General features: G+C 42.0%; 1 protein-coding gene across 3 annotated transcripts in view; it reads left to right on the plus strand.

Moving 5' to 3' along the window:
* RFTN2 (raftlin family member 2) overlaps window positions 1-26,838 on the plus strand; it is a 64,198-nt gene extending 37,360 nt beyond the window's left edge. For 2 of the 3 annotated variants that reach the window (XM_043445047.1, XM_043445046.1), the window contains exons 9-10: window positions 15,775-15,853; window positions 25,085-26,838. In XM_043445047.1, coding sequence (XP_043300982.1) covers window positions 15,775-15,853; window positions 25,085-25,354 — 349 coding nt within the window. In that variant the 3' untranslated portion in view covers window positions 25,355-26,838. Of the gene's footprint in view, window positions 1-15,774; window positions 15,854-19,867; window positions 19,954-25,084 lie in introns of all 3 variants that reach the window. The other variant, XM_043445048.1, reaches the window with a different exon arrangement.
* Window positions 26,839-27,906: the final 1,068 nt, after the last annotated feature.

Below are 27,906 nucleotides of genomic sequence, written 5' to 3' on the forward strand. Positions count from 1 at the left end.
TGCTGAGGCATAGAACATGGCCTGCCATTTGCTGAGCATCTCCTGTTTGGTTTGAAGTGAGAACAGGACTGAGACCACAGGTGGGAAGGAAGACATCTCAAGTATACTGTGATGGGAGAGGGTGGTGGAGCCAGCCGTGCTTGCCTGACTGCCTGGTCCTGGGTGTCAAACAGCATGAGGTCACGGCCAGATGCAGTGATGGGGCCCTCTGTAGTGGGGGGGGGGTGGCGCCTGCTGTCCTCGGGGCCGCCTTCCCACAGTTCCCGTTTCCTCTGTGCCCTGTGTGTGCATGTGCGTCGTTGCTTAGTCGCTCAGTCGTGTCCGACTCTTTGTGACCCTGGACTGTAGCCTGTCAGGCTCCTCTGTTCATGGGGTTCTCCAGGCAAGATTGCTGGAGTAGGTTGCCATGCCCTCCCCCAGGGGATCTTCCCGACCCAGGGACTGAAGCCAGGTCTCCCGCTTTGCAGGAGGACTCTTTACCGTCTGAGCCGCCAGGGAAGCCCAGTGTGCTGCTAGTATCCACCACGATGCTGGAGACAGACTGGGCCTCTCAGGCCCCCGTGGTGAAGGCCCATCTTTACGTGCAGTTAGCCTAGCAATGGGGCACGAGTTCCCTGCAGTACAGCGGTGAGGTTTCTGCGCTTTCCCTGCAGTGGCCCGGGCTCAAAACCTGACTGAGGAACCGTGCCGCTCACTGAGCTGGCACAGCCGAAAAAGGCAAAGCAAGGGGCTGCTCGGACCTCCAGGGCCCTGCAGGCCAGCAGGCTTGTTGCCCAGCCTCGCCCACCAGTGCCTGGCACAAACCTCCACACGAGGGTGGGCCTTTTTATTCTTGTCCAAATGTGCTGTCCCTGCGACAGTCACACGCTGGTCTCAGCTGCTTCAGGACACACAGAATAGTAGTCACCTTCAGCCAGGTCATCTTTAAACATCAATAAACATATTACATAGAGTTCATCTTGGTCCGGGTAGAGGACAGAGCCTAAAAGTTTTTAGTTTCTGAAACCAGAAGAATGGTTCAGGCTTCGAGATACACAGATCTCATCTGAATTACACTGTCACCATTTACCAGCTATGTGACTTGGAGAACTTCGACTCTCAATTTCCTCATCTGGGAAATGATATAATAATATCAGTTTCACTAGATTATCATGATGTTTGAGTGTGTTAAAGCAGGGCCTGTGCATGATGTCTGTCCTAAATCAAGGTATTTCAGAAAATGGAAACGCTGTATACAAAATCAGCACTGAGTATTACAAACCAATAAAACCAATAAAAAGACAGAAATAAATAATGACACTATAAAAGGTCATCCCTTTACATGATGCTTGCTCTGAGAAAAACAAATGTTATCATCTTTCTTTTTGGGCCCACATGTCTTAAAACATAACTTAGAACTGGTAAAAACTTTCTTCCTAAATATTTTACCAGTGAAAACTTTCTTCCTAAATATTTTCAACTCATATACAACAATTGTGTCTTAAGCAATTTTCTATTTTTCCCTACTTTTCTATCATGTAAGCCATGATTTGAATGGCCTCTACATGAAGTATTTTCTTTCATTACTCAAATATATCCTGTTAGATACAGAAAACAAGGTTGTGGTTACCAAAAGGAGCAGAGAACAAATTAGGGGTTGGGATTAACAGATACAAACTGCTGCATTTACAATAGATAAGCAACAAGGATATATATTTTTCATTTATTTTTAATTGAAGGATAATTGCTTTACAGTATTGTGTTGGTTTCCACCAAACATCAACATGAATCAGCCATAGGTTTACCCAATAAGGGATATGTTGTATAGCCCAGGGAATTATACCTGTTACCCAAAAACTGCATTTGCTTCTTAGTGGGTGTCTAGTCAAAAGTTACAGTGAAGCCAAAGATCAGGTAAAGGAAGGATTTATTACTTATAGCAAGTAAGGAGATCATGGAGGATCTTTTCCAAAATGGTGTCTCCCCAAACAGCAAAACTGGCCTGGGGCAGGGGGAGTGGTAGTGGGATGGGAAGTGGTTTGGTACATGTGTATTCATGAAGGGGCTTGAGCAGAGGAGAATTCTGCATAGAATCAGGGTAAATGTTGACTAGAAATCACAAGGGTCAGAGAAGGTCTTTATCATCTTCCCTTAGGTTCTGACCAGGCTGGGATCAAAGCACATAGTCATAGCCCTCCACGTGGGTGGAGTCTTAGTTCTGCTCAACCTAAGATCTGTATCAGATTGCTATCCACATCCCTTGAGGAGGAATTAGGATTCTGTTTTATCGCTGAACTCTTGCTTTATGGCTGTTTTTCCTTTGTCCTTGCATCGTTTTTTCCTCTTACAATCATTATTTACTGACTCGCATAGTACAATAGTAGGCAATCAATGAATATTTGTTGAATGGATGGTTATATGAAAGAGAGCTATGAAGGGAAAATAAATAGTGGTAACAAAAGTTTTAAAATATTTTTTAAAAAAATTATTACTGAGACCTGTTCAAGGGTAAAACATTGTGACCTTGCTTAGATCACAGATGGCTTAGGCCAAAATGACTTCTTTTTTGTCAAGAAAGCCGTGCCTGGTTCTCTTTTTCTGGGGAACCGCACTCACCCACCCTGTTGGCTCACATACTCATTATCCTGTAATAATGGAATAAAACCAGCAAAAGTACTAAATTACTGTTCTATACACCTGAAACTAACACAGTATTGTAAAGCAACTATACGTCAGTAAGAACAACAAAAAGAAAAAGCAAGAGAATTCCAGAAAAACATCTACATCTGTTTTATTGACTACACTAAAGCCTTTGACTCTGTGGATCACAATAAGCTGTAGAAAATTCTTCAAGAGATGGGAATATGAGACCTCCTTACCTACCTCCTGAGAAATCTGTATGCAGGTCAAGAAGCAACAGTTAGAACTGGACATGGAACAACAGTCTGGTTCCAAATAGGAAAAGGAGTACATCAAGGCTGTATATTGTCACCCTGCTTATTTAACTTATATGCAGAGTACATCATGAGAAACGCTGGGCTGGATGAAGCACAAGCTGGAGAAATACCAATAACCTCAGATATGCCGATGACACCACCCTTAGGGGAGAAAGCAAAAACTAAAGAGCCTCTTGATGAAAGTAAAAGAGGAGAGTGAAAAAGCTGGCTTAAAGCTCAGCATTCAAAAAAACTAAGATCATGGCATCTGGTCCCATCACTTCATGGCAAATAGATGGGGAAACAGTGAGGGACTTTATTTTCTTGGGATCCAAAATCACTGCAGATGGTGACTTCAGCCATGAAATTAAAAGACACTTGCTCCTTGAAAGAAAAGCTATGACCAACCTCAGTTCAGTTAGTCAGTTCAGTCGCTCAGTTGTGTCCGATTCTTTGCAACCCCATGAATCGCAGCATGCCAGGCCTCCCTGTCCATCACCAACTCCTGGAGTTTACTCAAACTCATGCCCATCAAGTCGTTGATGCCATCCAGCCATCTCATCCTCTGTCGTCCCCTTCTCCTCCTGCCCTCAATCCCTCCCAGCATCAGGGTCTTCTCCAATGAGTCAACTCTTTGCATCAGGTGGCCAAAGTATTGGAGTTTCAGCTTCAGTGTCAGTCCTTCCAATGAACACCCAGGACTGATCTCCTTTAGGATGGACTGGTTGGATCTCCTTGCAGTCCAAGGGACTCTCAAGAGTCTTCTGCAACACCACAGTTCAAAAGCATCAATTTTTCGGCGCTCAGCTTTCTTCACAGTCCAACTCTCACATCCATACATGACCACTGGAAAAACCATAGCCTTGATTAGACGGACCTTTGTTGGCAAGGTAATGTCTCTGCTTTTTAATATGCTGTCTAGGTTGGTCATAACTTTCCTTCCAAGGAGTAAGCGTCTTTTATTAATTTTTTTATTTATTTATTTATTTTTTTTTTGCGTCTTTTAATTTCATGGCTGCAGTCACCATCTGCAGTGATTTTGGAGCCCAAAAAAATAAAGTCAGCCACTGTTTCCACTGTTTCCCCATCTATTTCCCATGAAGTAATGGGACCAGATGCCATGATCTTAGTTTTCTGAATGTTGAGCTTTAAGCCAACTTTTTCACTCTCCTCTTTCACTTTCATCAAGAGGCTCTTTAGTTCTTCTTCACTTTCTGCCATAAGGGTGGTGTCATCTGCATATCTGAGGTTATTGATATTTCTCCCGGCAGTCTTGATTCCAGCTTGTGCTTTATCCAGCCCAGCGTTTCTCATGATGTACTCTGCATATAAGTTAAATAAGCAGGGTGACAATATACAGCCTTGATGTACTCCTTTTCCTATTTGGAACCAGACTGTTGTTCCATGTCCAGTTCTAACTGTTTCTTCCTGACCTGCATACAAGTTTCTCAAGAGGCAGGTCAGGTGGTCTGGTATTCCCATCTCTTTCAGAATTTTCCACAGTTTATTGTGATCTACACGGTCAAGAGCTTTGGCATAGTCAATAAAGCAGAAATAGATGTTTTTATGGAACTCTTTTGCTTTTTCAATGATCCAGAGGATGTTGGCAATTTAATCTCTGATTCCTCTGCCTTTTCTAAAACCAGCTTGAACATCTGGAAGTTCACGATTCACGTATTGCTGAAGCCTGGCTTGGAGAATTTTGAGCATTACTTTACTAGCGTGTGAGATGAGTGCAATTGTGCGGTATTTTGAGCATTCTTTGGCATTGCCTTTCTTTGGGATTGGAATGAAAACTGACCTTTTCCAGCCCTGTGGTCACTGCTGCGTTTTCCAAATTTGCTGATATATTGAGTGCAGCACTTTCACAGCATCATCTTTCAGGATTTGAAATAGCTCAACTGGAATTCCATCACTTCCACTAGCTTTGTTTGTAGTGATGCTTCCTAAGGCCCACTTGACTTCACATTCCAGGAAGTCTGGCTCTAGGTGAGTGATCACACCATTGTGATTATCTGGGTTGTGAAGATTTTTTTGTACAGTTCTTCTGTGTATTCTTGCCACCTCTTCTTAACATCTTCTGCTTCTGTTAGGTCCATACCATTTCTGTCCTTTATTGAGCCCATCTTTGCATGAAATGTTCCCTTGGTATCTCTAATTTTCTTGAAGAGATCTCTAGTCTTTCCCATTCTGTTGTTTTCCTCTATTTCTTTGCATTGATCGCTGAGGAAGGCTTTCTTATCTCTTCTTGCTATTCTTTGGAACTCTGCATTCAAATGGGAATATCTTTCCCTTTCTCCTTTGCTTTTCGCTTCCCTTCTTTTCACAGCTATTTGTAAGGCCTCCTCAGACAACCATTTTGCCGTTTTGCATTTCATTTCCATGGAGATGGTCTTGATCCCTGTCTCCTGTATAATGTCATGAACCTCCATCCATAGTTCCTCAGGCACGCTGTCTATCAGATCTAGTCCCTTAAATCTATTTCTCACTTCCACTGTATAGTCATAAGGGATTTGATTTAGGTTATACCTGAATGGTCTAGTGGTTTTCCCTACTTTCTTCAATTTAAGCCTGAATTTGGCAATAAGGAGTTCATAATCTGAGCCACAGTCAGCTCCCGGTCTTGTTTTTGCTGACTGTATAGAGCTTCTCCATCTTTGGCTGCAAAGAATATAATCAGTCTGATTTCAGTGTTGATCATCTGGTGATGTCAGTATGTAGAGTCTTCTCTTGTGTTGTTGGAAGAGAGTGTTTGCTATGACCAACCTAGACAGCATATTAAAAAACAGAGACATTACTGACAAAGGTCCATATAGTCAAAGCTATGGTTTTTCCAGTAGTCATGTATGGATGTGAGAGTTGGACAATAAAGAAAGCTGAGCACCAAAGAATTGATGTTTTTGAACTGTGGTGCTGGAGAAGACTCTTGAGAGTCCCTTGGACTGAAGGGAAATCAAACCAGTCAATCTTAAAGGAAATCAGTTCTGAATATTCATTGGAAGGACTGATACTGAAGCTCCAATACTTTGGCTGCCTGATTCAATGAACTGACTCATTGGAAAAGACCCTGATGCTAGGAAGGATTGAAGGCATTGACATTGAAGGGGACGACAGAAGGTGAAGTGGTTGGATGGCATCACTGACTTAATGGACATGAGTCTGAGCAAGCTCTGGGAGTTGATGATGGAGGCCAGGCGTGCTGTAGTCCATAGGGTCGCAAAGAGTCAGCTATGACTGAGTGACTGAACTGAACTGAACTGAAGAACAACTATATCCTGTTATCAGATTATATAAAGTTGTTTTCCTAGGGTGTCCTTAGATTAAAGTTATTGCTTCATTGCCATAGGCAAGATCATACCACTGAGATTTAAAGCTGTGCTACCATGGAATCATCAACATGTGGTCATCTGATATCACGACCTCATCCCAGGGTTATTGTTATCAGTCCTGAACACTTGCCAGAATCCCTTTTTAATCTGTTATCACTGTATAATTATACAAATAGGCCCAACCCTTTTCAAAAAAATCAAGGTGAAAATTTACACCGAATTCTTCAGGACAAATCTGGTTAGGGGATCAGATTACCTGAAACAGCAGTTAATATTGCTGACCTCAAAATAATCACCGAGAAAAAAATGAAAAGAGGAGACAAAATTCCCTCTGTCCACCTCAGATCAGCTCCCCTCTCTCCAGTAATAATCTAGAGCAGGCCGGGAAGGGGGAATGTGCATTTCAATAAGAATCCAAGGTGATTCTGATGCACTTACAGAAATATGGAATTATAACCTTACACTGAGAGGGAAATGTTTTTTAATTTGTTAATTTTTAACTGGAGGATGGTTGCTTCACAATACTGTGCTGGTTTCTGCCATGTATCATCATGAATCAGCCACTGGTATATGTGTGTCCCCCTCCTCTTGAACCTCCCTCTCATCGCCCTCCCTCATCCCTCCCTCTAGATTGTCACAGAACACCAAATTTGAGCTCCCTGTGTCTGGCTCAGACAGTAAAGAATCTACCTGCAATGCAGGCAACCTGGATTCAATCCCTGGATTGGGAAGATTGCCTGGAGGAGGGCCCAGCAACCCACTCCAATATTCTTGCCTGGAGAATGCCCATGGACAGAGGAGCCCGGTGGCTACAGTTCGTTGGGTCGCAAAGAGTCGGACATGACTGAGCAACTAAGCACAACGCAGCATCATACAGCAAATTCTTTGGAACTCAGGGAACACCTAGAAAACTAAAGCCTTTTTTCTTTTTTTTACAAGAAACAGGGGACATGGAAGGGCTTTTGGCCCTCCAAAATGTCATAGTACATAAACAGGTACATGGCATATCTTTGTCATTAAAATTTAATGGGACAAGGGGGAGGAATTCCAGAGAAAATATATTAAAAGACTCCTGGGGAAGCAATAATGCAAAAAGAGCTGCATGTCAGGCCAGTGAATATGGTAGAAAACATCTGTGAAAAAGGTCGTTGGAGGCTGAGAAGTCTGAGGTGTAGGGACTATTATGAAAGAACAGTGCTTCCAAAAGTAGTTTTAGAATATTCCTGGTGGCAGATAGGGCTAACCAGGAGTAGTAAATAGGAGTCATCTCAGCACTGGTCTGTTGGTGGTAGCTGCCCAAACACCATAAAAGCAAAGACTCTAATACCAGGATCAGCAGAAAAGAATGTAATCAGTTAGTGAGCATGTGTCTGCTATGAGCATGAAAAGTGGAAGCATAAAGATCGCAAAATAGTTCCTCTTTCTGGAAACCATGAGCACAAAGCAGAGTCAGCAAAGTACAGGGCTTATTCAAGGAGAAGTAAGTACATGTGAAGGAATTCCTAAAGACCTCTCCTAATTTAAACCTCGTAGATCTAACAACAACAAGTAGGCCGCCATAGATATAGAGAGCGAGCTAGTGGATACCAGTATGGAGAGAGGAGGGAGGAGTGAAAAATAGAGATAGGTGACTAAGAAGCACAAACTACTATGTATAAGTTGTGAGGATATACTGTACATCACAAGGAAGATAGCCAATATTTTATAATAATTATAAATGGAGTATAAACTTTAAAAATTGTGAATCACTGTGTTATACACCTGAAACTTATGTAATATTGTACATCAACTATACCTCAATTAAAAAAATAGAAAGCTGGAGAGGGAAATGGCTACCCACTCCAGTATTCTTGCCTGGAAAATCCCATGGACAGAGGAGCCTGGCAGGCTGCAGTCCATGGGGCTGCAAAGAGTTGTACACGACTTAGCCACTAAACAACAACCATCCATCCATAGTCCGTCCATAGTTAGAGGTAATTTGTGTTACTCTTTTGGAGTGATGCTAAATAACCTGTTTGTTAACATGTGAATTCAAAGCATTAACTGATTTGCTCTTGGAGCATCTGAAGCTTCCAGTCTGAGGAATTCTCAGGTTTCTCTAGGAAGAGGCATGATACATGAATCTGTAATGACAACAGCCAAGTCAAGAGGTCCCCCAAGGGCCAAGGTCAGAGGGGTCAGAACCACGAGAGGGTGATCCTTGAGCAGATGCCCAGGATGGAGACAGAGCCAAAGGGTGGACAGCAGCCCTCCCCCAGCTGTGGCCCCTGCAGGAAGGTTCCTGAGAGTCACAGGTCCGCTAGCCTCCTCCCCATCCAAGTGACTGCTCTCAACTGCTTTCTGTGAGAACAGTCTTAAATGGAGTCTCTGTTTCATAAATGATGGAACTCTGTAAAAAAAAAAAAAAAATAGAAAGCAACTATACTCCAGTGCAAAATAAAGAAGTTTAAAGCTTGGAAAAAAAATTAGAATTCAAGACTGATTTTACCAAAACAGTAAATGTAAAAGAGGAGGGAGAATTTTTGTTTTGCTTTTAAGTTTATTTATTTTTTTAATTGAAGGATAGTTGCTTTACAGAACTGTGCTGGTTTTTGCCAAACATCAATGTGAATCAACCATAGGTATACATATGTCCCCTCACTCTTGAGCCTCCCTCCCGCCTGCCTGCCCATCCTGCCCTCCAGGTTGCTCCAGGGCCCCAGTCTGAGTTCCCTGAGCCACACAGCAAATTCCCACTGGCGTCTATTTTATATGTGGTAACGTGTGTTCCCATGCGACTCTCCATGCTTCCCACCCCTTCCTTTCTGCCCCCAACACCCGCCCTGGCACCCCTCCTCCCCCACGCCCGTAAGTCTGTTCTCTGTGTCTGTGTCGAGGAGGGACCATTATTATTATGTGCAAATCCACAACCATTCTCCTACATACAGCATTACACATACTCTTAAAACAATTTTGTTAATAAAACACATATAGAAAGTGCATAAAACACAAATATCAGTTCAGTTCAGTCGCTCAGTTGTGTCTGACTCTTTGAGACCCCATGAACTGCAACATGCCAGGCCTCACTGTCCTTCACCAACTCCCGGGGCTTACTTAACCCCATGTCCGTTGTGTTGGTGATACCATCCAACCATCTCATCCTCTGTCGTCCCCTTCTCCTCCTGCCCTCAATCTTTCCCAGCATCAGGGTCTTTTCCAATGACTCAGCTCTTTGCATGAGGTGCCAAAGTACTGGAGTTTCAGCTTCAGCATCAGTCCTTCCAATGAACACCCAGGACTGATCTCCTTTAGGATGGGCTGGTTAGATCTCCTTGCAGTCCAAGGGACTCTCAAGAGTCTTCTCCAACACCACAGTTCAAAAGCATCAAATCTTCGGCGCTCAGCTTTCTTTATAGTCCAACTCTCACATCTATACATGACCACTGGAAAAACCATACCCTTGACCAGATGGACCTTTGTTGACAAATATACATAATTATAATTATAATTATAAAAACACTGTGTAATTACCACTGGACAAGACAGTGGCAGCCTAGAACTACCCCATCATACCCACTCCCTTCATGCAGAGGTAACATGACCCCAACTCTTAGGATGATCACTTCCTTCTTTTGCCTAATAGTCTTACCACTCATGTTTGTATCCCTAAATAAACAATTTAGTTTTGCTTGTTTTGATTTTATAAAAACGGAATTATATATATTCTTTCATGGGCTTCTGTGGTGGCTCAGATGTTAAAGAATGCACCTGCAATGCAGGAGACTCAGGTCTGATCCCTGGGTCGGGAAGATCCCCTGAGAAGGGAATGGCTACCCACTCCAGTATTCTTACCTGGAGAATTCTATGGACAGAGGAGCCTGGCAGGCTATAGTCCATGGGGTCGCAAAGAGTCAGACATGACTGAGTGACTAACACTTTCACTTTCTTGCTAGTCTTTCACATGCTGCTGCTTTCACTTAGCACCGTAATAGTTACCTGCACCTCCACTGTAAGAGCTGTGTGTGGGTGTTCATGCATCTATCTTGCTGCTGATGCTTTGGCTTGCTTTCAGGTGTTGGCTGTGACAAGCATACTGTTCTGAACCTGAGCCCAAGTTTCTCAAGGGTGTAGACCAGGAAGTGGAATTGCTGGGTCACAGGGCATTTCTTTAGCTTTCTAGATATAAATGCTGAACTCTTTTCAAGTAGAATGTTGCGGCTTACTCTCCCACCAGCAGAACATGAAAATTCCCGTTGCTCCAACAAAAAAATATTGTCATACTTTTAAATTTTGCCATTCTGGTGATTGTATATATAGTGTGATCTCAGTGTGGTTTTAGTTTGTACTTACCTAATTGCTACTATAATCGAGCACATTTTTATACATTTCTTGACCACTGAGATTATTCTTATGTTAAGTACCTGTTTGAACCTTTTGCCCACATTTAAAATTGTATTTATAGGAGTGTTTAAATGTATATTGGATGAGGCTTTTTATTTGTTTTATGTGTATTGTGACGGTCTCCCTGATTCTTTCTGAGGCTTGTCTTTTTTACTCTCTTTATGGATGTCTTTGTTTTAAGGGGTTTTTTGTTTGTTTTTAATATTTCTTTATTTGACTGCACCAGGTCTTAGCTGTGGCATGGGGGATCTCCTCCCTGATCAGGGATCAAATCCAGGCCCCCTGCACAGAAAGCATTGCACAAATTGAAGTTATTTTTCTTAGTTTAGTTCATGAGAGTTATCAGGAAGCTAGTATTTTTCTTGATTGTCTGTTGACAACATAGCAAACCTCCCTCCCTTAAAAATAACCAAGTAGAGAGTCTTTTTGTTTTCTTATGAAACGCATAGAAGAAGACAGGAAAGGGAGAAGGAAGCATTTACTAAGCATCTGCTATGCTCCAGGTCTGTGCCAAGAACTTTATATCCACCATGTCAAAGGTCTTCTCAGAACCATCTTTGTTTTACAGAAGAGAAACAGGAGGCTCAGAAAGATAGGATGACTTCATCAGTGTCACATAGCCAGTAAGCAACAAAGCTGGGATGCAAACCCAGGGTCAGTGTGACTCTAAAGTCATACGTGCTGTTTTTCCCACACTGCACTGCCTCTGTTAAACACGTCACAGAGAAATGATGTGTCCGGATATTGTGTAGTACAAAGTTGTAGAACTGGTTGAACACATTTCTCCCCCTTCTGTGTTCTGGCTCCTCTGCCCGTACTGCCAATACAAACCCTGGCTCACTCTCCCCAGGTCGCACACTCCTGTCTGCCCACATCGAAAGATGAGCTCACTCCCAAGGCAGAGAGAAGAAGCCCCTTGTCCCAGGGACAGCAGCAGTCCTGGGGGTTTCTCTTGCCTCTCCCAGGTCCACACCTGTCCTCTGAACCTTTGCTTAATCCTGGGTGTGACCCCAGAGCCGACTCAGCCTTCATACTTTCACTTTGCTTCAACTGATTTCTTCTGGTCAAACACCTGGACCTGACCTTGCTTCTCCCACTGGTTTCACTTTTCCAATCAGCCTCACTGATTTGACCTTCACTTTTCTTCCTTCAGCATGGCCCAGGGTCCCAGATCCTACCTAGGCTTTGGCCTTGGGTGTCATGGTACTTTCCTGGACCTTCTCCTGGACTGATGACCCTCCTTTCCCCTCTAGGCCCTTGTATCCATTCGCTCTACTTTCCGCCACTGCTGCAGGGAACCCAGCCCCCCCCCCCCCGGCTGCCCTGGCTAACCTGTACCTCATGATGACAGTGGAGCTATCTCTTGCCCTCAGGAAGGAAGGACTAGCAGATGTTTTCACATCTTCTTTGAAAGTATTCCCTTGAGCAGCTTATACATGCAGTCTCTGTGTGTGTGTGTGTGTGTGTGTGTGTGTGTGTGTGTGTTAGTCACTCAGTCATGTCCTACTCTTTGCAACCCCGGGGACTGCCAGACTCCTTTGTCCATGAAATTCTCCAGGCAAGAATGCTAGAGTGGGTTGCCATTCCCTTATCCATGGACTCTTCCCAATCCAGGGATCGAATATAGGTCTCCTGCATTGCAGGCAAATTCTTTACTGCCTGAACCCCCAGGGAAGCCCCTACTTGCAGTCTGTACTCATCACCAAAGCAGGTTGTGCTATAACTTCTACAGAGTTTATGTGGAAATCAAGCATTTTCCAAAAGCTGCATTGATTTTCTATTATATCAAAGCATGACCACCCATTAATAACACTCCAAAAGAGAATCTAAATGTTCTTAACGCTCCCAGAGAAGTATTGAGTTACTCAGTTAACTAATAGTACTTTCTGGGTAAAAAAAAATTTCTGTAGGGAATAGCAGGTGTAGGCTCTGTCCAGGAACTTCCAGGAGAGCATTTGAAGATCTCTCTGATCCCATAATGACGTCACCAGTCAAATCCTTTCAGAAGCCTGTGCTACAGAGCAAATGTCCTATCCAAGCTCAGTAGACAGAGTTACCTCTGGAGCTCCTGGAGACTCTGAGGGACTCACTTGCCCTGTCCCTCTGTATGATTTCAGACCTCTTTCCCTTTCATTCTACCATGATTGCCATTCTCCAAACCAAAAGGCATTCCACATCTCACAGATATTCTGAAAATAGCAGGGAATCTTCCAGACCCAGGAGTCAAAACTGTGTCCCTTACATCTCCTGCATTGGCAGGCAGGTTCTTTACCACTGGCATCACCTGGGAAGCCCAAAAATAGCAAGACTTTTTTTTAACAGAAAGCAGTTTATTTCATGTAACTAATTAATTAATTTTTGGCTGCTCTGGGTCTTTGTTGCTTTGCATGGGCTTTCTCTAGTTGCAGTGAGCAGGAGCTACTCCTCATGGCCGTGAAAAGGCTTTTCACTGCAATGGCTTCTCTTGTTGCGGAACACAGGCTCTAGCGCGCAGGCTCAGTAGTTGTGGCACTTGGGCTTAGCTGCTTCGAGGCATGTGGAATCCTCCTGGCCCAGGGATCGAACCCATGACCTCTGCTTTGGCAGGTGGATTCCCACCCACAGCGCCACCAGGGAAGTCCCAGCAGGACCTATCTTAAATCAGAATGTCCTTTAGAAAACCAGAGACAGTGAGGTCTTAGACATATTTCAAATTAAGTCTAACTCAAGGACCTCCCAAGAGATGGGAAAATGCTAACCTTCCAAAGTCTTACCTGGGCAGCCAAAGACTGTCCTAAGATAGGCAGCCTTTGAGTAACTGTCTCCACACTTACTGTTTTACCCCATTCATAAAGGTTGAGAAGCCTGCTGTCGGCCGAACATCACACCCTAGTACACTCAGATTTGCCCCATCCTATAATCTTTTGGGGAAAACTCATCAAGGGTCACCCCCAGTCCCTACCCTGGGGCCCCAGGAGACTTTCTATTCAAGAAGACTAATCGTCCCCTGACTTCTCGCCTTTGGACAGTTCTAGGCCTGGTTCCTGCATGTGACTCTCCACCTACGTCACATGCCTTGAACATTATCCAGGGACCTCTGCTCTCCTTGTTCCCCCTTTCCTTGGCTGTTCTCTCTGGAAGATGTTCTTGATTCTAAGATATGTTCCTCCCACTCAACCCTACCCCACATTTCACTAAATGAATGGGGGAACTGGGAGGAAATCCCATTTGCTGTGCTCCTTCCAGTGGCAAGCGCAGCGGACGCTCTTCATATCCACTGACTTATTTATCTATCACAAAGCCCTTGATAGGAAATGAAAGAGAATTTTAAAACTTCGCCAAAGTCAGCAGGTATTAGGTAGTATCATCAGCCATTTCAGTACTGTCAGCTGGGGGGGAAAACAGCACAACCTGGGAGCTGTGAGTCCTGGGGGACTTACTAAGAGCTCTAGTTCAGGATACAGTCTCTCAGAGAGCTCTGAGGAATGCTCCCAAGAGGTGAGGCAGACAGGTCAGCATGTGCATAGTTTTGGAAAAGGGTGACATGCAGTCAAGCACACATTGGTAGAAGGTTAGTCATAAGGAACGGGTATCTCAGTTCATGACTTTAGATCTTTTCTAAGTATGGGAAGATATAAGACACGAGGTTCGTTAAAAAAATCCTCCTAAAATATTTCTAGCTATGGGACGGCCTGTTTTCCCAGAGCACCAAGTGCTTCATTCTGATCTTCACCTGAATTCCTTTCAGAGTGAATTGTAAGTCAGTGGTTACATTGACTAATGACTTGATTCTTGTAGAACTAGATGGTGAGCAGCATTCTTTGTTTTACTGTAGAATTGAGCCTAGAATCCAGGACCGTCTGCTTCTAAAGCCACTGCCCTTTCCCGTATTCTCCCTGCCGCCAAATAGCCAGCCTGTTCCGTACACCACCAGCCCCTTCCCGTCTCACGCTGACGTCTCCAGATGACTCAAACTGTTCCCCAAAGCTAGGAGATATTTCACACCATGTCTTTTTTTCAAAGATAGAGTCAAACTAAAATGAGATTAGACTAAAAGCAGTCTTTTAAAAATAAAAAAAGAAGCAATCTCTCATTACCACTTTGTGGGAAGATTTGCTCTTTCTCAAAATTCAACAGTATCAGTAAGTTTGGGATTTTCGAATTGTGTGGGGTTGACCACTAGGGCCAGAGTTTCAATGTTTCATTTGTTTTCCAGAAAAAAGAGCTCAGCATAAAATGCAGCTAATAGTGAGGTTTTGTTGGGGTTTTTTGCATAATAAAAGTCGTAACTGAGCAACATTAGCTACAGACACCCCTCCCCATAAATCCATGGAGACTCTGTGAAAAGCATTTCAGAGAAATCCAAACCCCAAGTAGTCTTTGGCAAGGGGTAATTTGCCATGATGGTAGTTAAATAAGGAGAATATTGAGTAGCTGACTACAAAGAAGCATCTGAAAATGAAACTAGCTGTGGCTCAAGTCCCTCAATGGAAAATGTATATAAATTTCTCACATGTGGCAGTCCAAACTGGTCTCTTTCTTTCATAAGACAAATTTGACAATGCATACCAAGGAGCTTAAATCATACCCTTTTGGCCTAATAATCCCACGCCTATGAATTTATCTCAAGGAAATAAGTCATAACGAATAAAGAAGACTATACATATTTCTATAGCAGCATTATTTATAATTAGCAGAAAGCCGGAAGCAACCTAATTTTCCAGTAATAATGGAAAGGCTTAGTACATTTTGGTATCTTAATTCTTTGGGATATCATGCAGCTATTAAGAATATGATCATAATGTACAAGCAAGAAAAGAGATAAGCATAGAATACAGAATACAAAATGCAAATATGCAGTGGTTATAGACATGCAGAAATATGCACGTTGATAAGCAATAAGAGGGAAGACCATGAGATGAAACCACGTATGTTAGCACAGTGAGATTACAAGTTTTAAACATTAAGAATTTCTTTTATAAGGACTATATTTAGCTTTTAGGGATTTTTTTCCCCTTGTTTTATCTGCTGCAACTTATATAGGCTATTTGATAATTATTATTAGATCAGAAGATTATTTTACAAAGAATACATGTGGAACATTCTAGCCAAGTGTGAAATATAGAGAATTACTAAGTTAGAAATGCTAACGCTCTTGTTTTAATTTGCAGTGAGGGGAATTTGGCTACAAAGCAGGTTGTATTCCTTCAGAGACCAGTTATGTGGAATTCAGCTGCTCAAACACCAGAAGTGAGTAAAAGTGATGCTTTTTGAACTGTTAAACTGAACCATTCAATCCTTAATCTCTCACTGTAATTCTAAATGGTGAACAGATGAGGAAGTGGGAACCTAATAAGGAAACAGCCTTCTGAACCAACATATAACAAGGGAAATATGCCAACAAACAGGAATATGAGACGGTTCTGAATCAGAATATGACCCCAAAGTATGCCATTTGGGTGTATAGATTACTATTCAGAGCTAAAGGCAACGACACAGAACCTCTCCCTTTCTGACAGAAGCAGGGCATAAATTTTCCTTTTGCCAATGTGACAAAACTTTCCCTGTGTGAAGTTGCTTCCCTCTCCTGTACCAGAGACGACTCATCACTGGGAGCACCACCTGCAGTCCCCACAACTTACTAAACCCCCTCGTGCATTAGTTTCCCAAATACTTGTGCTCATGTCCAGACTCCTCGAAACCCTGTGGACCGTAACCCGCCAGGCTCCTCTGTCCATGGGGATTCTCCAGGCAAGAATACTGGAGTGGGTTTCATTTCCTCCTCCAGGGAATCTTCCCGACTCAAGGATCAAACCTGGGTCTCCTGCACTGCAGGTGGATTGGATTCTTTACCACTAAGCCATCCCCAAATACTTACCTTCCCACAGTTTACTGCCCCTAAAACCCCAAATCCCTTCTTATTTGTCTGGTCACTTCACCACAGTGTGACACCCTTTGTAAAATGAAAATCATCTCCCAGGTCTAACTGCCTCTTTGGGCTTTCCTTCCCTGTGCAGCCTTTGTGTGCATCCAAAATAAACCTTTTCTCCTATTATATTCTAGTTTAATTTGCAGGTGTGAGATGCTGAACCTAAGATGACAGAGGAAAAGATTTTCCGCTCCTACAGTTATAAGCCTCATAAGTGAATGTGCCTGATATTATGACAGATCTGTGCAATCTTGACTTCTGACGGCACTTCTGTATTGTCTCCTCAAGGTCATATGTTTTCAGTTCTTTGCTGAAGGGCTCTGCTGAGTCTCAAGTCACCTTATTCTTACCAGACTCCTACTAGATGCACACTTAGAATAGTATCATTGAATGAAGCAATCCTAATTATGGCATAATTAATCTTAATTAATTAAGGCCTAACTTTCAAAAGAGGAAGTTTGCAAATGGACCAGAAAATTATTTAAAGTGATTCTGTATTATCAAGAAAATAATGTTTTAGAAAACTTCAAAGTTTTTCTAAACTAGCAAAGCTATTAATAGACTAAGAGTATATGTAATTCATGCTAAGTTGTCTCACGTTGATTTTGGACGGACTCTAGCTGGTCCCACAGGCAAGCAGGTAGAGGGGCTGTATGTGGATAGGAAGATAACTCCCTTGGGAGAGCAGAGTGATCAAGTTAACAGATTTCAGAAAGACTGAATTAGAGCCCACGGTGAGCAGTGCCTTCCAGTCCTGGGGAGAACGGCTCAAGTTCCAAGTTCCCAAGAAACATTCTGTGGGACTTCCCTGGCAGACCGGTGGGCAAGCCTCCGCCATTGCAGGGGCACAGTTTCCATCCTGGGTCCTGGTAGTAAAATCCCACAAGTTGTGCTGTGCCACCAAATAAACAAATGAAGTATAAAGTATATATATATATATTGCCTCTGTTATAAAGGAGGGAATTGAGAATTGCATAATGAAGAAAACATAGCATTGGAATTTTTTCTTCTGAAGTTATAAAGACCTTTACTTTTGGAATTTTTTTGTTTCAAAGGTGTTTTATACAATATTCTAGATAGCTTGAGAAATTTTAAAATATGGTCAATATAAATTCAAATATTTATACTCCCAATTTCTGCCTCAATTTCTTTAAGCTGTTGAGGCTTCCCAGGTAGCGCTAGTAGTAACAACCCTCATGCCAATGCAGGAGACAAGAAGGTTCGATTTCTGGGTTGGGAAGCTCCCATGGAGGAGGGAACGGCAACTCACTCCAGTACTCTTGCTTGGGGAATCCTATGGACAGAAGAAACTGGCAGACTACAATCCATAGGCCTGGATGGAGGAAACTGGCAGGCTACAGTCCTTTGCAACCATCGGGTCCCAAAGAGTCAGACACAACTGAAGCAGCCTAGCAGTAACACTAGCATTGAGAGATAGTTTGTTTTAGGAAAATCAGAAAACTTTTAGGAAAAAAAATAGGAAAAAAATCTCATGAACTGGGGCTAAGCAAAGAGTTCTCAGATATGACTCTAAAAGCATAATTCATTTTAAAAAATTGATAAATTAGACTTTATCAAAATTTAAACTTTTGCTTTGTGAATGACACTAAGAAAATAACAGACAGCCACAGACTGGGAGAAAAAAATTTTGCAAATCACATATGTGACAAAAGACTTGTATCCAGAAGGTATCTTAAAACTTAAAAAATAAGAAATAAACAATGCTGTTAAAAAATAGTTAAAAGTCTTGAACCAACGAGGATATGTAGATGAGAAGTAAACACATTAAAAAGACATTTAAATCATCAATCATTAAGGGAAATGCAAATGAAAACCATGATGAGACCATACATCTACTAGAATGACTAAAATAAAAAAACACTGACAATTCTAGGAACTATCAAGAATGAGGAAAACTATAAAGCACTGCTGGTGGGAATGCCAGGTGGTACAACCACTCTGAGAAATGATGCGGCAGCTTTTTATGGGGTTAAACATGCACTGAGGTATGACCCAGCAATCCCTCTCATGAGCATTTGCCCTAGAGAAAGAAAAACTTTTGTTTACACAAAAAGCTACACATAAAAGTTTGAATGTTCTATTCATCATCTCCCAAAACTGGAAACAATCCAAATGTCTTCAACAGATTTATGGATAAACAGCTGTGGTATTTCCACACAACGAAATACTACTTAGAAATAAAAACACATGCACTCTTTTTTTTTTTTGGGCCACTCAACATGTGGGATTTTAGTTCTCCAACCTGGATTAAGTCCTGCAGCCCCTGCAGTGGAAGCCCAGAGTCTTAACTGAACTGCCAGGGAAGTTCCCACCTACACTCTTGATAGCCACAATTACGTGGATTAATCTCAGAAATGGGGGAAAAGTGGAAACAGTGGCAGATTTTATTTTCTTGGGCTCCAAAATCGCTGTGGATGGTGACTGCAGTCACAAAATTTTAAACGGTTGCTTCTTGGAAGAAAAGCTGTGACCAACCTAGACCTTGCTTTGCTGACAAAGGTCCCTGTGGTCAAAGCTATGGTTTTTCCAGCAGTACTGTACGGATATGCGAGTTGGACCATAAAGAAGACTAAGTGCCAAAAAAATTGATGCTTTTGAACTGTGGTATTGGAGAAGACTCTTGAGAATCCCTTGGACAGCAAGGAGATCAAGCCAGTCGGTCCTAAAGGAAATCAACCCTGAATACTCACTGGAAGGACTGATGCTAAAGCTAAAGCTCCAATACTTTGGCCTCCTGATGTGAAGAACTGACTCATTGGAAAAGACCCTGATGCTGGGAAAGGTTGAGGGCAGGAGGAGAAGGGAGCGACAGAAGATGAGATGATTGGATGGCGTCACCGACTCAAAGGACATGAGTCTGAGGAAACTCCAGGACATAGTAAAGGACAGAGAAGCCTGGCGTGCTGCAGTCCATGGGATCACAAACAGTAGGACACGACTTAGTGACTGAACAACAACAGCAATCTCAAAAAGCATGCTGATTAAAGGAAGCCAGTCTCAGGGAGTTCCCTGCCGGTCCAGTGGTTAGGCCTTGGCACTTTCACTCCCTGGACCTGAGTTGAATCCCTGGTCAAGGAGATAAGATCCCACATGCTGCAGGCCAATAAGCCTGCACACCAGAGCTAAGACCCAATGAAGTCAAGTAAATAGTTTTTAAAATATTTAATAAGTGGAATATAATCTATAAAAATATTGAATCACTATGTTGTATATCTGAGAGTAATGTAATATTGTAAATTACTTAATGTTTCAAAAGAACTTTTTTTTAAAATGCTTTTTTTTGACCGTGCTTGGTCTTCCCTTGCTGCTCCCAGGCTTCCTTCATTGTGGCGAGCTCTAGCTGCGGTGCTTGGTCTTCTCATTGTGGTGTCTTCTCTTGTTTCAGAGCACAGCCTCAAGGGTGGGTACACTGGCTTCAGTAATTGTGGCTCGAGGGCTCTAGAGCACAGACTCAGTAGTTGTGGCACACGGGCTTAGTTTCCCTGCTGTATGTGGAATTCTTCTGTACCAGGGATTGACCCCATGGATTCTTTTTTTTTTTTTAATTTTTATTTTTTTTATTTTTTATTAGTTGGAGGCTAATTACTTCACAACATTTCAGTGGGTTTTGTCATACATTGATATGAATCAGCCAGACCCCATGGATTCTTAACCACTGGACCTCCAGGGAAGTCCAGAAAGAGCTTCGTTATCCTAGAGTCAATATAGCAATCCCAGAGAAGGACTCTGATTGGATCTGATTGGGTCATGTGCCCACACTGCAATAGAGAAAGTGGATGAGAAAGCTGGCTGGAAAAGTGGTTGTCCATGACACTTTTTCCTCTCCCAGGCTTGACTGATTTTGCCAGCACCAAGCTTGGATGATGACCTGACCCAGGAACATACTTTGTGAGCAAGCATATTCTGTGGGGTTTCTCTGTGTGATTCAAAGCCTCTGACTTTTCTAACTGGTATTAGAGCTACACTTAGCCTTCCAGTGGCTTTGTAATCCTCCCTCAAGCCTGAAAAACACAAGGGGGAGAAATCCTGAATGTCCACTCCATGTTTTTATTGCTATATAAATCATATTTTTGAGCTACTCTTCCACTCTATCCATCATGACACTATACAAGGCATGCGATATCTTATAATTGCTGGTATAATTCTGCTTATGTTTTTAAGACATCATGAGTGGAAAATGAAAGGTAGACTGGTAGGGCACCATAAATGCAACTGCTTTGTCACTGAGCCTCATGTATTTGAAATGGGTAACTCATTTTTAGTAAATGAGGATGATTCTCAAAAGTTGATCAATTGGGGACTTCCCTGGTGGTGCAATGGTTAAGATTGTGCTTCCAATGCAGGGGCCCTGGGTTCAATTCCTGGTCAGGGAATTAGTTCCCACATGCCACAACTAAGACCCAGCACAGTGAAAAAACCAAAACAAAACTGACTGACTTCATCAATGGTGGCATTAGATCTGCATGCAAATCTTGATAGAATCTCCCCAAATTTATAGTGAAATATCAGAAGAGAACCCGTATGAATTCTGAGAACCTATAGGAATAAGCCTAGCAATGTAGCATGAAAAATCTCTTTATGACATAGGGAAATACTCAAAATACAGTGAGTGCTAAGTGCAGAAGTGAGCTGTACACATCTTTGTGTGCATAGGCAAATACACAGTGTTGTTGCCCAGTTGCTAAGTCATGTCTGACTCTTTGCAACCCCATGGAGCATGCCAGACTCCTCTATCCTCCACTATCTCCCGAAGTTTGCTCAAATTCATGTTTATTGAGTCAGTGATGCTATCTAACCATCTCATTCTCTACTGCCCTCTTCTCCTCCTGCCTTCATTCCTTCCGAACATTAGGGTCTTTCCCAAAGAGTCGGCTCTTTGTGTCACGTGGCCAAAGTATCGGAGCTTCAGCTTCAGCATTAGCCTTCCAATGAATATTTGGGGTTGATATCCTTTAGGATTGACTGGTTTGATCTCCTTGCTGTCCAAGGGACTCTCAAGAATCTTCTTCAGCACCAGTTCAAAGGTATCAGTTCTTTGGTAGCCCGCCAGGCTCTTCTGTCCATGGGATTACCCAGGCAAGAATACTGGAGTGGGTTGCCGTTTCCTTCTCCAGGGAATCTTCTGCATCCAGGGATCGAATGTGTCTCCTGCATTGGCAGGCAGATTCTTTACCACTGAGCCACCAGGGAAGCCCACATATACATAGTGAAGTGAAGTGAAGTGAAGTCGCTCAGTTGTGTCCAACTCTTTCCGACCCCATGGACTACCAGGATCCTCAGTCCATGGGATTTTCCAGGCAAGAATACTGGAGTGGGTTGCCATTTCCTTCTCCAGATATACATAGTAAAACATGTCAAATATTAACAGTGGTATCTCTGTGAGAAGGGATTGTGGATGGGCTTTGCTTTTTTTCTTTGTTTTTACCAGGTTTTCTACACTGAGCTTGTATTATTTTTGTAATTGGAAATCTCTGAGAAACATACAAATCTTTGACCGTAAATCTGCTCACATTTTTGCATAGTGAAAAATGTAAAAAGAATAAGGTAAGACACTCAGGTTCCAGTTCAAAGCCAGCTATCCTTTGACCTCGGACAAATACCATCTTGTTTCTCGGTTCCACATCAGTAGAAGGAGGGATTAGAGTGGATGATCTTCATGGACTGGTCAGGTTTCTGTCTCCTACACTCTAAGTTATAAGAACATTGCAATTTGATTTGTTGGAAAAGCTATTATTTCATGTGGAGTTGTTGATCAGTCACTCAGATGTGTCTGACTCTTTGCGACCCCATGAACTGCAGCATGCCAGTCTTCCCTGTCCTTCACCATCTCCCAGAGCTTGCTCAAACTCATGTCCATTGAGTCAGTGATGCCATCCAACTGTCTTGTCCTCTGTCATCCCATTCTCCCCCTGCCTTCAATCTTTCCCCACTTCAGGGTCTTTTTAAATGAGTCAGTTCTTTGAATCAGGTGGCCAAAGTATTGGAGCTTTAGCTTTAGCATCAGTCCTTCCAGGAAATATTCAGGACTGATATCCTATAGGATTGACAGATTGATCTCCTTGCTGTCCAAGGGACTCTCAAGAGTCTTCTCATGTGGAGTAAGGGAGGCAATATCATTGCTGAAGATGTATTTATTAAGAGTCATTTAGTAAAAAAGAAAAGCGTTTGTTGTTGACATTTTGTTGTTGTTGTTGTTCAATCACTAAGTCGTTTCTGACTCTTTGTGACCCCATGGACTGCAGCAGACCAGGCTTCCCTGTCCTTCACCATCTCTTGGAATTTGCTCAAACTCATGTCCACTGAGTCAGTGATGCTATCCAACCATCTCATCCTCTGTCACCCCTTTCTCCTCCTGTCCTCAGTCTTCCTGAGCATCAGGGTTTTTTCTAATCTTTTTTAGAGTTAGTTATTTAATTATCTTCTAATACTTGAAATTTGTATTTGGTGGTTGTTTACTTATTAATTCTTATCTAAAAGCAAATTATTCTATCTTATTATCCTGACTAATACCTAATTTTTATTAAGAAATTCCTCATTGAGTATGTGAGAGTAAGCCTCTATTGGCTGATACACAATAAGGAATTTATTGCAAAATTTACCTTTGGCCCTGGTGCTTATGAAGAAGGAAAGATCCAGACTGCCAAGTACTTCCAGGCACCCCCTCCTTCCCATTTCATTCAGGCAATAGGAGAGGTCATTCAGGAGTGAATGCATCCTTTGTGCATATGGGAAAGGAGCCAGCAGCCAGGCTTGAGAAAGGAGCAGTACCCATCAGGCCTGCTTGCAGCCAAAAGGCTCTGTCCTCACCCACCAGTGTCCCAACACCAGGGAGAACATGCCGTTCTCAACTTCTGTACCTTAAGGGTAAATCTGTCCGGTTCAACTGCTTGTGTTAAACTCGGTACATTTGGTGAATCAGAATAAAAAAGAAAAGGATTTGAGATCTAATATTTGCACTTGATGAATGCGAATGAAAATGTCCCCACCATCCAGTTATATCTGACTTGAGACACGAGGGTGGGCCTTTATTGAGGCAGGTCCCACGGCAGGCTTGTTCCTTTAAACTTGCCCAAGGACTCAGGTAACCAGCCAAGAAAAAGATGAGCTGCCAACACACTCCTTTCTAGGCAGCACACTGCAGCCTGCATCTCCCTATATAAACAAATCTGTCAACCAACCACTGTCAACTGTGGTTACATTCCCTAGCAGCCCATAAAATTCAATTTAATACAGCTGCTTGTTTGTATTGTGTATTTGCCATGAAAACCAGCAGAAAATACTTTTGTATTTTATACACAGTAGTTCAACAAATCTATAGTCTAACAAACTTTTCTAAGACTAGCCTAGGAATCTGACTTCTATATTGTTTTCCTAAGGGATTTTTTATTTATTTTAGTAATTTTACCTCTCACATTTGAGAAAATGTAATCCTAGTTCTCAGCTAACATGTAAATGAGCTTTAAGAAAATAAACTCTTGATAGTATGGCAAATAATGGGCTTTAAAATTTTTCTTATCTTATCATGGGCTTCCCTGGTGGCTCAGCTGGTAAAGAATCTGCCTGCAATGCGGGAGAGCTGGGTTTGATCCCTGGGTTGGGAAGATCCCTTGGAGAAGGGAAAGGCTACCCACTCCAGTATTCTGGCCTAGAGAATTCCATGGATTCTATAGTCCATGGGGTCGCAAAGAGTCAGACATGGCTGAGTGACTTTCACTTTTCACTTTATCTTTTATCGTGTATCCTTATTCAGTTTTTGTGCCTAAGTTATGTCATGTTGTCAGTATTAAAGAAAGCCCCATAAGAAAATTTCATCAGAAGTCTGAACATGAAAGTTGTCTCCCTGGGCTCTCCTTCTACTGACTTAGATACCTTTGCTTGACTTAGTACCCTTGGCAGGAAAACTATGTCCTTTTATTCTGAACCGCACCAAGGGCGTGGTCAGGTCTCAGTAATATTCCATTGTGAAAATATCTACAGCTTCTCAGACAGCCTGCAGAATGAGCTGGTCCTGTCGCTGAACAATCCCACCATGCCAGGCAGAAGCGGTCTGTAGTAGGACTAGGAGAGGGGTCCACCCCACCTGGAAAGGCACCCCTTCTTCCAATATGATCTCTATCTGAATTATCTGTGCAGACTATTCCTATCGAAACGGGGGTGAGGTGGCCTCTAAGGCACTTTTTCTGCTGCTCAGATCCCAACAAATACCAAGACGAAAAATGGAAGCTTCAAGTGTATCTCTGTCTGCTTTGTTCCCCAAAGTATGATCTCAACAGGTCTCTCTCCTCAGAGGTGTTGTTGAGGGCCCAGATCGGGCCACACGACCACCCTGACAGCAAGAACGGTGGACCAGGAAGCCACAGATGTTTATTAACAGAACGGGGAGAACATCTTCTCCTGGCCGGGTGGCGGCCCTGAGCTGTCCTTAAAGAGGAGCAGGATTTGGACGAGAAGTGGGCAGAGAGCTAGATCAGAGAGGCAGGACGACACCCAGCCTTTTATTAACTCCTAGTTGCTAATCTCTTGTGTTTCAGAGGAAAGGCAGCCGGCACGTGAAAAGTGAAGACAGGAGTAAAGTCCCAAGCAGGAGCGTCAGCTTGGACACAGACCTGTTACAGCCTGCAGAGAGCAGAAGCCCGCCTGAGGATTGCCTACTCGCCCCTTCTAGAGAATGCTGGATGAAGGAGAAGAGGCCAGCCCAGCCCAGCAGCTTCTCCGGCAGCAACAGTGACAGCATCCTGAGGGAACTAGATGATGGACAGTTTGACCAGGAAGACGGAGTAACTCAGGTCACTTGTATGTGAGCAAAGAAGGAAAGCAACAGACGTTCTGTAAATAATTATTAAAGTAATTCCCAAGTTACTTAACTGTATTACTTTATCTGCATTTATGGGATCCTTTGAATCTTTCCAGACTCAGGCTTTCCTCTAATCTACGTAAACTTTGGCTCAACCTCCCAGGCAAGGAAGAATAACCGAGATATTTGTAAATTTAGAAGCATGTTTCACAGTTTTCTCAATGAAAACATCTGTTTAAACAGATGCCTCATTAGGATATTAACCAATAATGTACTTATGATGTTTCTCATGAATATGCAAAGTATATTTTTCTTACAATTGCTGGTAAGACAACTAAATATCTCAATCAGTATTTTTACCTAATTAGAAAATTCTCAGGAAGTTACTTAAGCTGAAAATTTTCTCTTTCCCTCTCTCTCTCACGCACATATAAAGGGCTAAATAATAAAATACATATTTCCTGAATATAACAATTAATCCAAGTTTTGTCTTTAAGTATGCATGTATATACAAAGCAAATCCTTATTTGTTAAAATATCCTTGAAAAAAAATCTTTTTTTTTATGTCTTTGGTTTTAAAGGGTCACCATGTTACCAACATTGTACTGATTCATCACGCTTAAACTTTCTTGCATCTGATAGTCTAGAAATAGAGTGAAGCATCATCCCTTAAAATTCAATATGAAAAGAACTCACAATGTCCATGTTTAAAAACCTTAGTAGACAGAATTAATTATTTTTTTTAATTGTAAATAATTTGAAAAGGGAAACAGCAATTTAAATGAAAACTGAAGCATTTTACATCTGTCTGGACATAAATTATGCTTTTATTTTGATTGCTAAAGCATGAAGAATGTGGAAACCCAGAATTTTCAGTCCTACAGGAGTAAAGAGGTGCTCACAACATATGTGATATGTATGGGTGACCTATTTGTTCCAGCTCTGCTTTTTTTCCTCTGCTAACAGGGGGGCCTTTGCCTTGCCAAACCTTTAACAGATAAAGATTAAAATTCCACAAAATAGAAGAATTTCATTTTATCTATGAAAGACTTTGAAATGTGGGAAACTTCAAATGAATTACAACTGTGCCATTGATGAGTTCGGCCTATTATATATTTTTATTAGCATTGGTGTTGACATTATAAGATCATTTGAATAACAAAATGTCATTTGTTATTGGGCTATTGTCTTACTGAACACTAATGCTCATAATATGTTTTACACATATGACAGGTATGTATTACATTTGTCAAATATATCGCCATGAATTGATGGTAAGATTGACGTGCAATTATTCCGCTTCTACCATGCGCAAGCATTACCTTTGTATGTATAAAGGAATGTAGAATATTCTGATCAGTACTATTCTGTGGAAATAGCTACCAACACTGTTTGCAAAAATGTTTTTTGTTTTGACTTTTAGAGAACCTGAGTTCCATATTTAAGAGTTGGTGAATTTTTGGTAGAAATAAATACTGCTACTGAAGCCCACAAAATGCCGTGAGTTATGAAACACAGGTAATAAACTCAGAAAAATGGGACCGTTTTTCCCAAAGGCAGGGTTTACAACAGGCAGAGATTCTGGTATATATTCTGTCAATATACAGAAGGAATTTGATGTATTAAAGACAGAGCTAGAAATTTATATTGACTAAAGAAAAACTCAGAAATCTTGCTTTTACTTTTTTTTAATTTGCATAAGAATGTTTTCTTTTCAGTTTGTTTTTGATGTTATTTCTTACTTTTTTTAAAAAAAAGCCTTTTATTAGAATAGACTTAGTAGTTGTACCCTCAAAGCCTATTTTATAAGCATTTACTCCAGTATTCACCCATAAGTTATGTGAAAATTTTGTATGATAGTGAATAAATAATTACCAGGTGGTTCTAGAGCATTATATATAAGTAACTCTGACTATCTTTTAAAAAACAAAAAGTAACAAAACTTGGACTGTATATGCCTAAGGAGTTACAAGTGACTAACCTCAAATCCTGAAAAGTGATGCTGTGAAAGTGCTGCACTCAATATGCCAGCAAATTTGGAAAACTCAGCAGTGGCCACAGGGCTGGAAAAGGTCAGTTTTCATTCCAATCCCAAAGAAAGGCAATCCCAAAGAATGCTCAAACTACTGCACAATTGCACTCATCTCACACACTAGCAAAGTAATGCTCAAAATTCTCCAAGCCAGGCTTCAACAATACATGAACCGTGAACTTCCAGATGTTCAAGCTGGATTTAGAAAAGGCAGAGGAACCAGAGATCAAATTGCCAACATCCGCTGGATCATCGAAAAAGCAAGAGAATTCCAGAAAAACATCTATTTCTGCTTTATTGACTACGCCAAAGCCTTCGGCTGTGTGGATCACAAGAAACTGTGGAAAATTCTGAAAGAGATGGGAATACCAGACCACCTGACCTGCCTCTTGAGAAACCTATATGCAGGTCAGGAAGCAACAGTTAGAACTGGACATGGGACAACAGACTGGTTCCAGATAGGAAAAGGAGTACGTCAAGGCTGTATATTGTCACCCTGCTTATTTAACTTATATGCAGAGTACATC

This window comes from Cervus canadensis, chromosome 24, assembly GCF_019320065.1.
Source record: "Cervus canadensis isolate Bull #8, Minnesota chromosome 24, ASM1932006v1, whole genome shotgun sequence".
Classification (NCBI taxonomy): domain Eukaryota; kingdom Metazoa; phylum Chordata; class Mammalia; order Artiodactyla; family Cervidae; genus Cervus; species Cervus canadensis.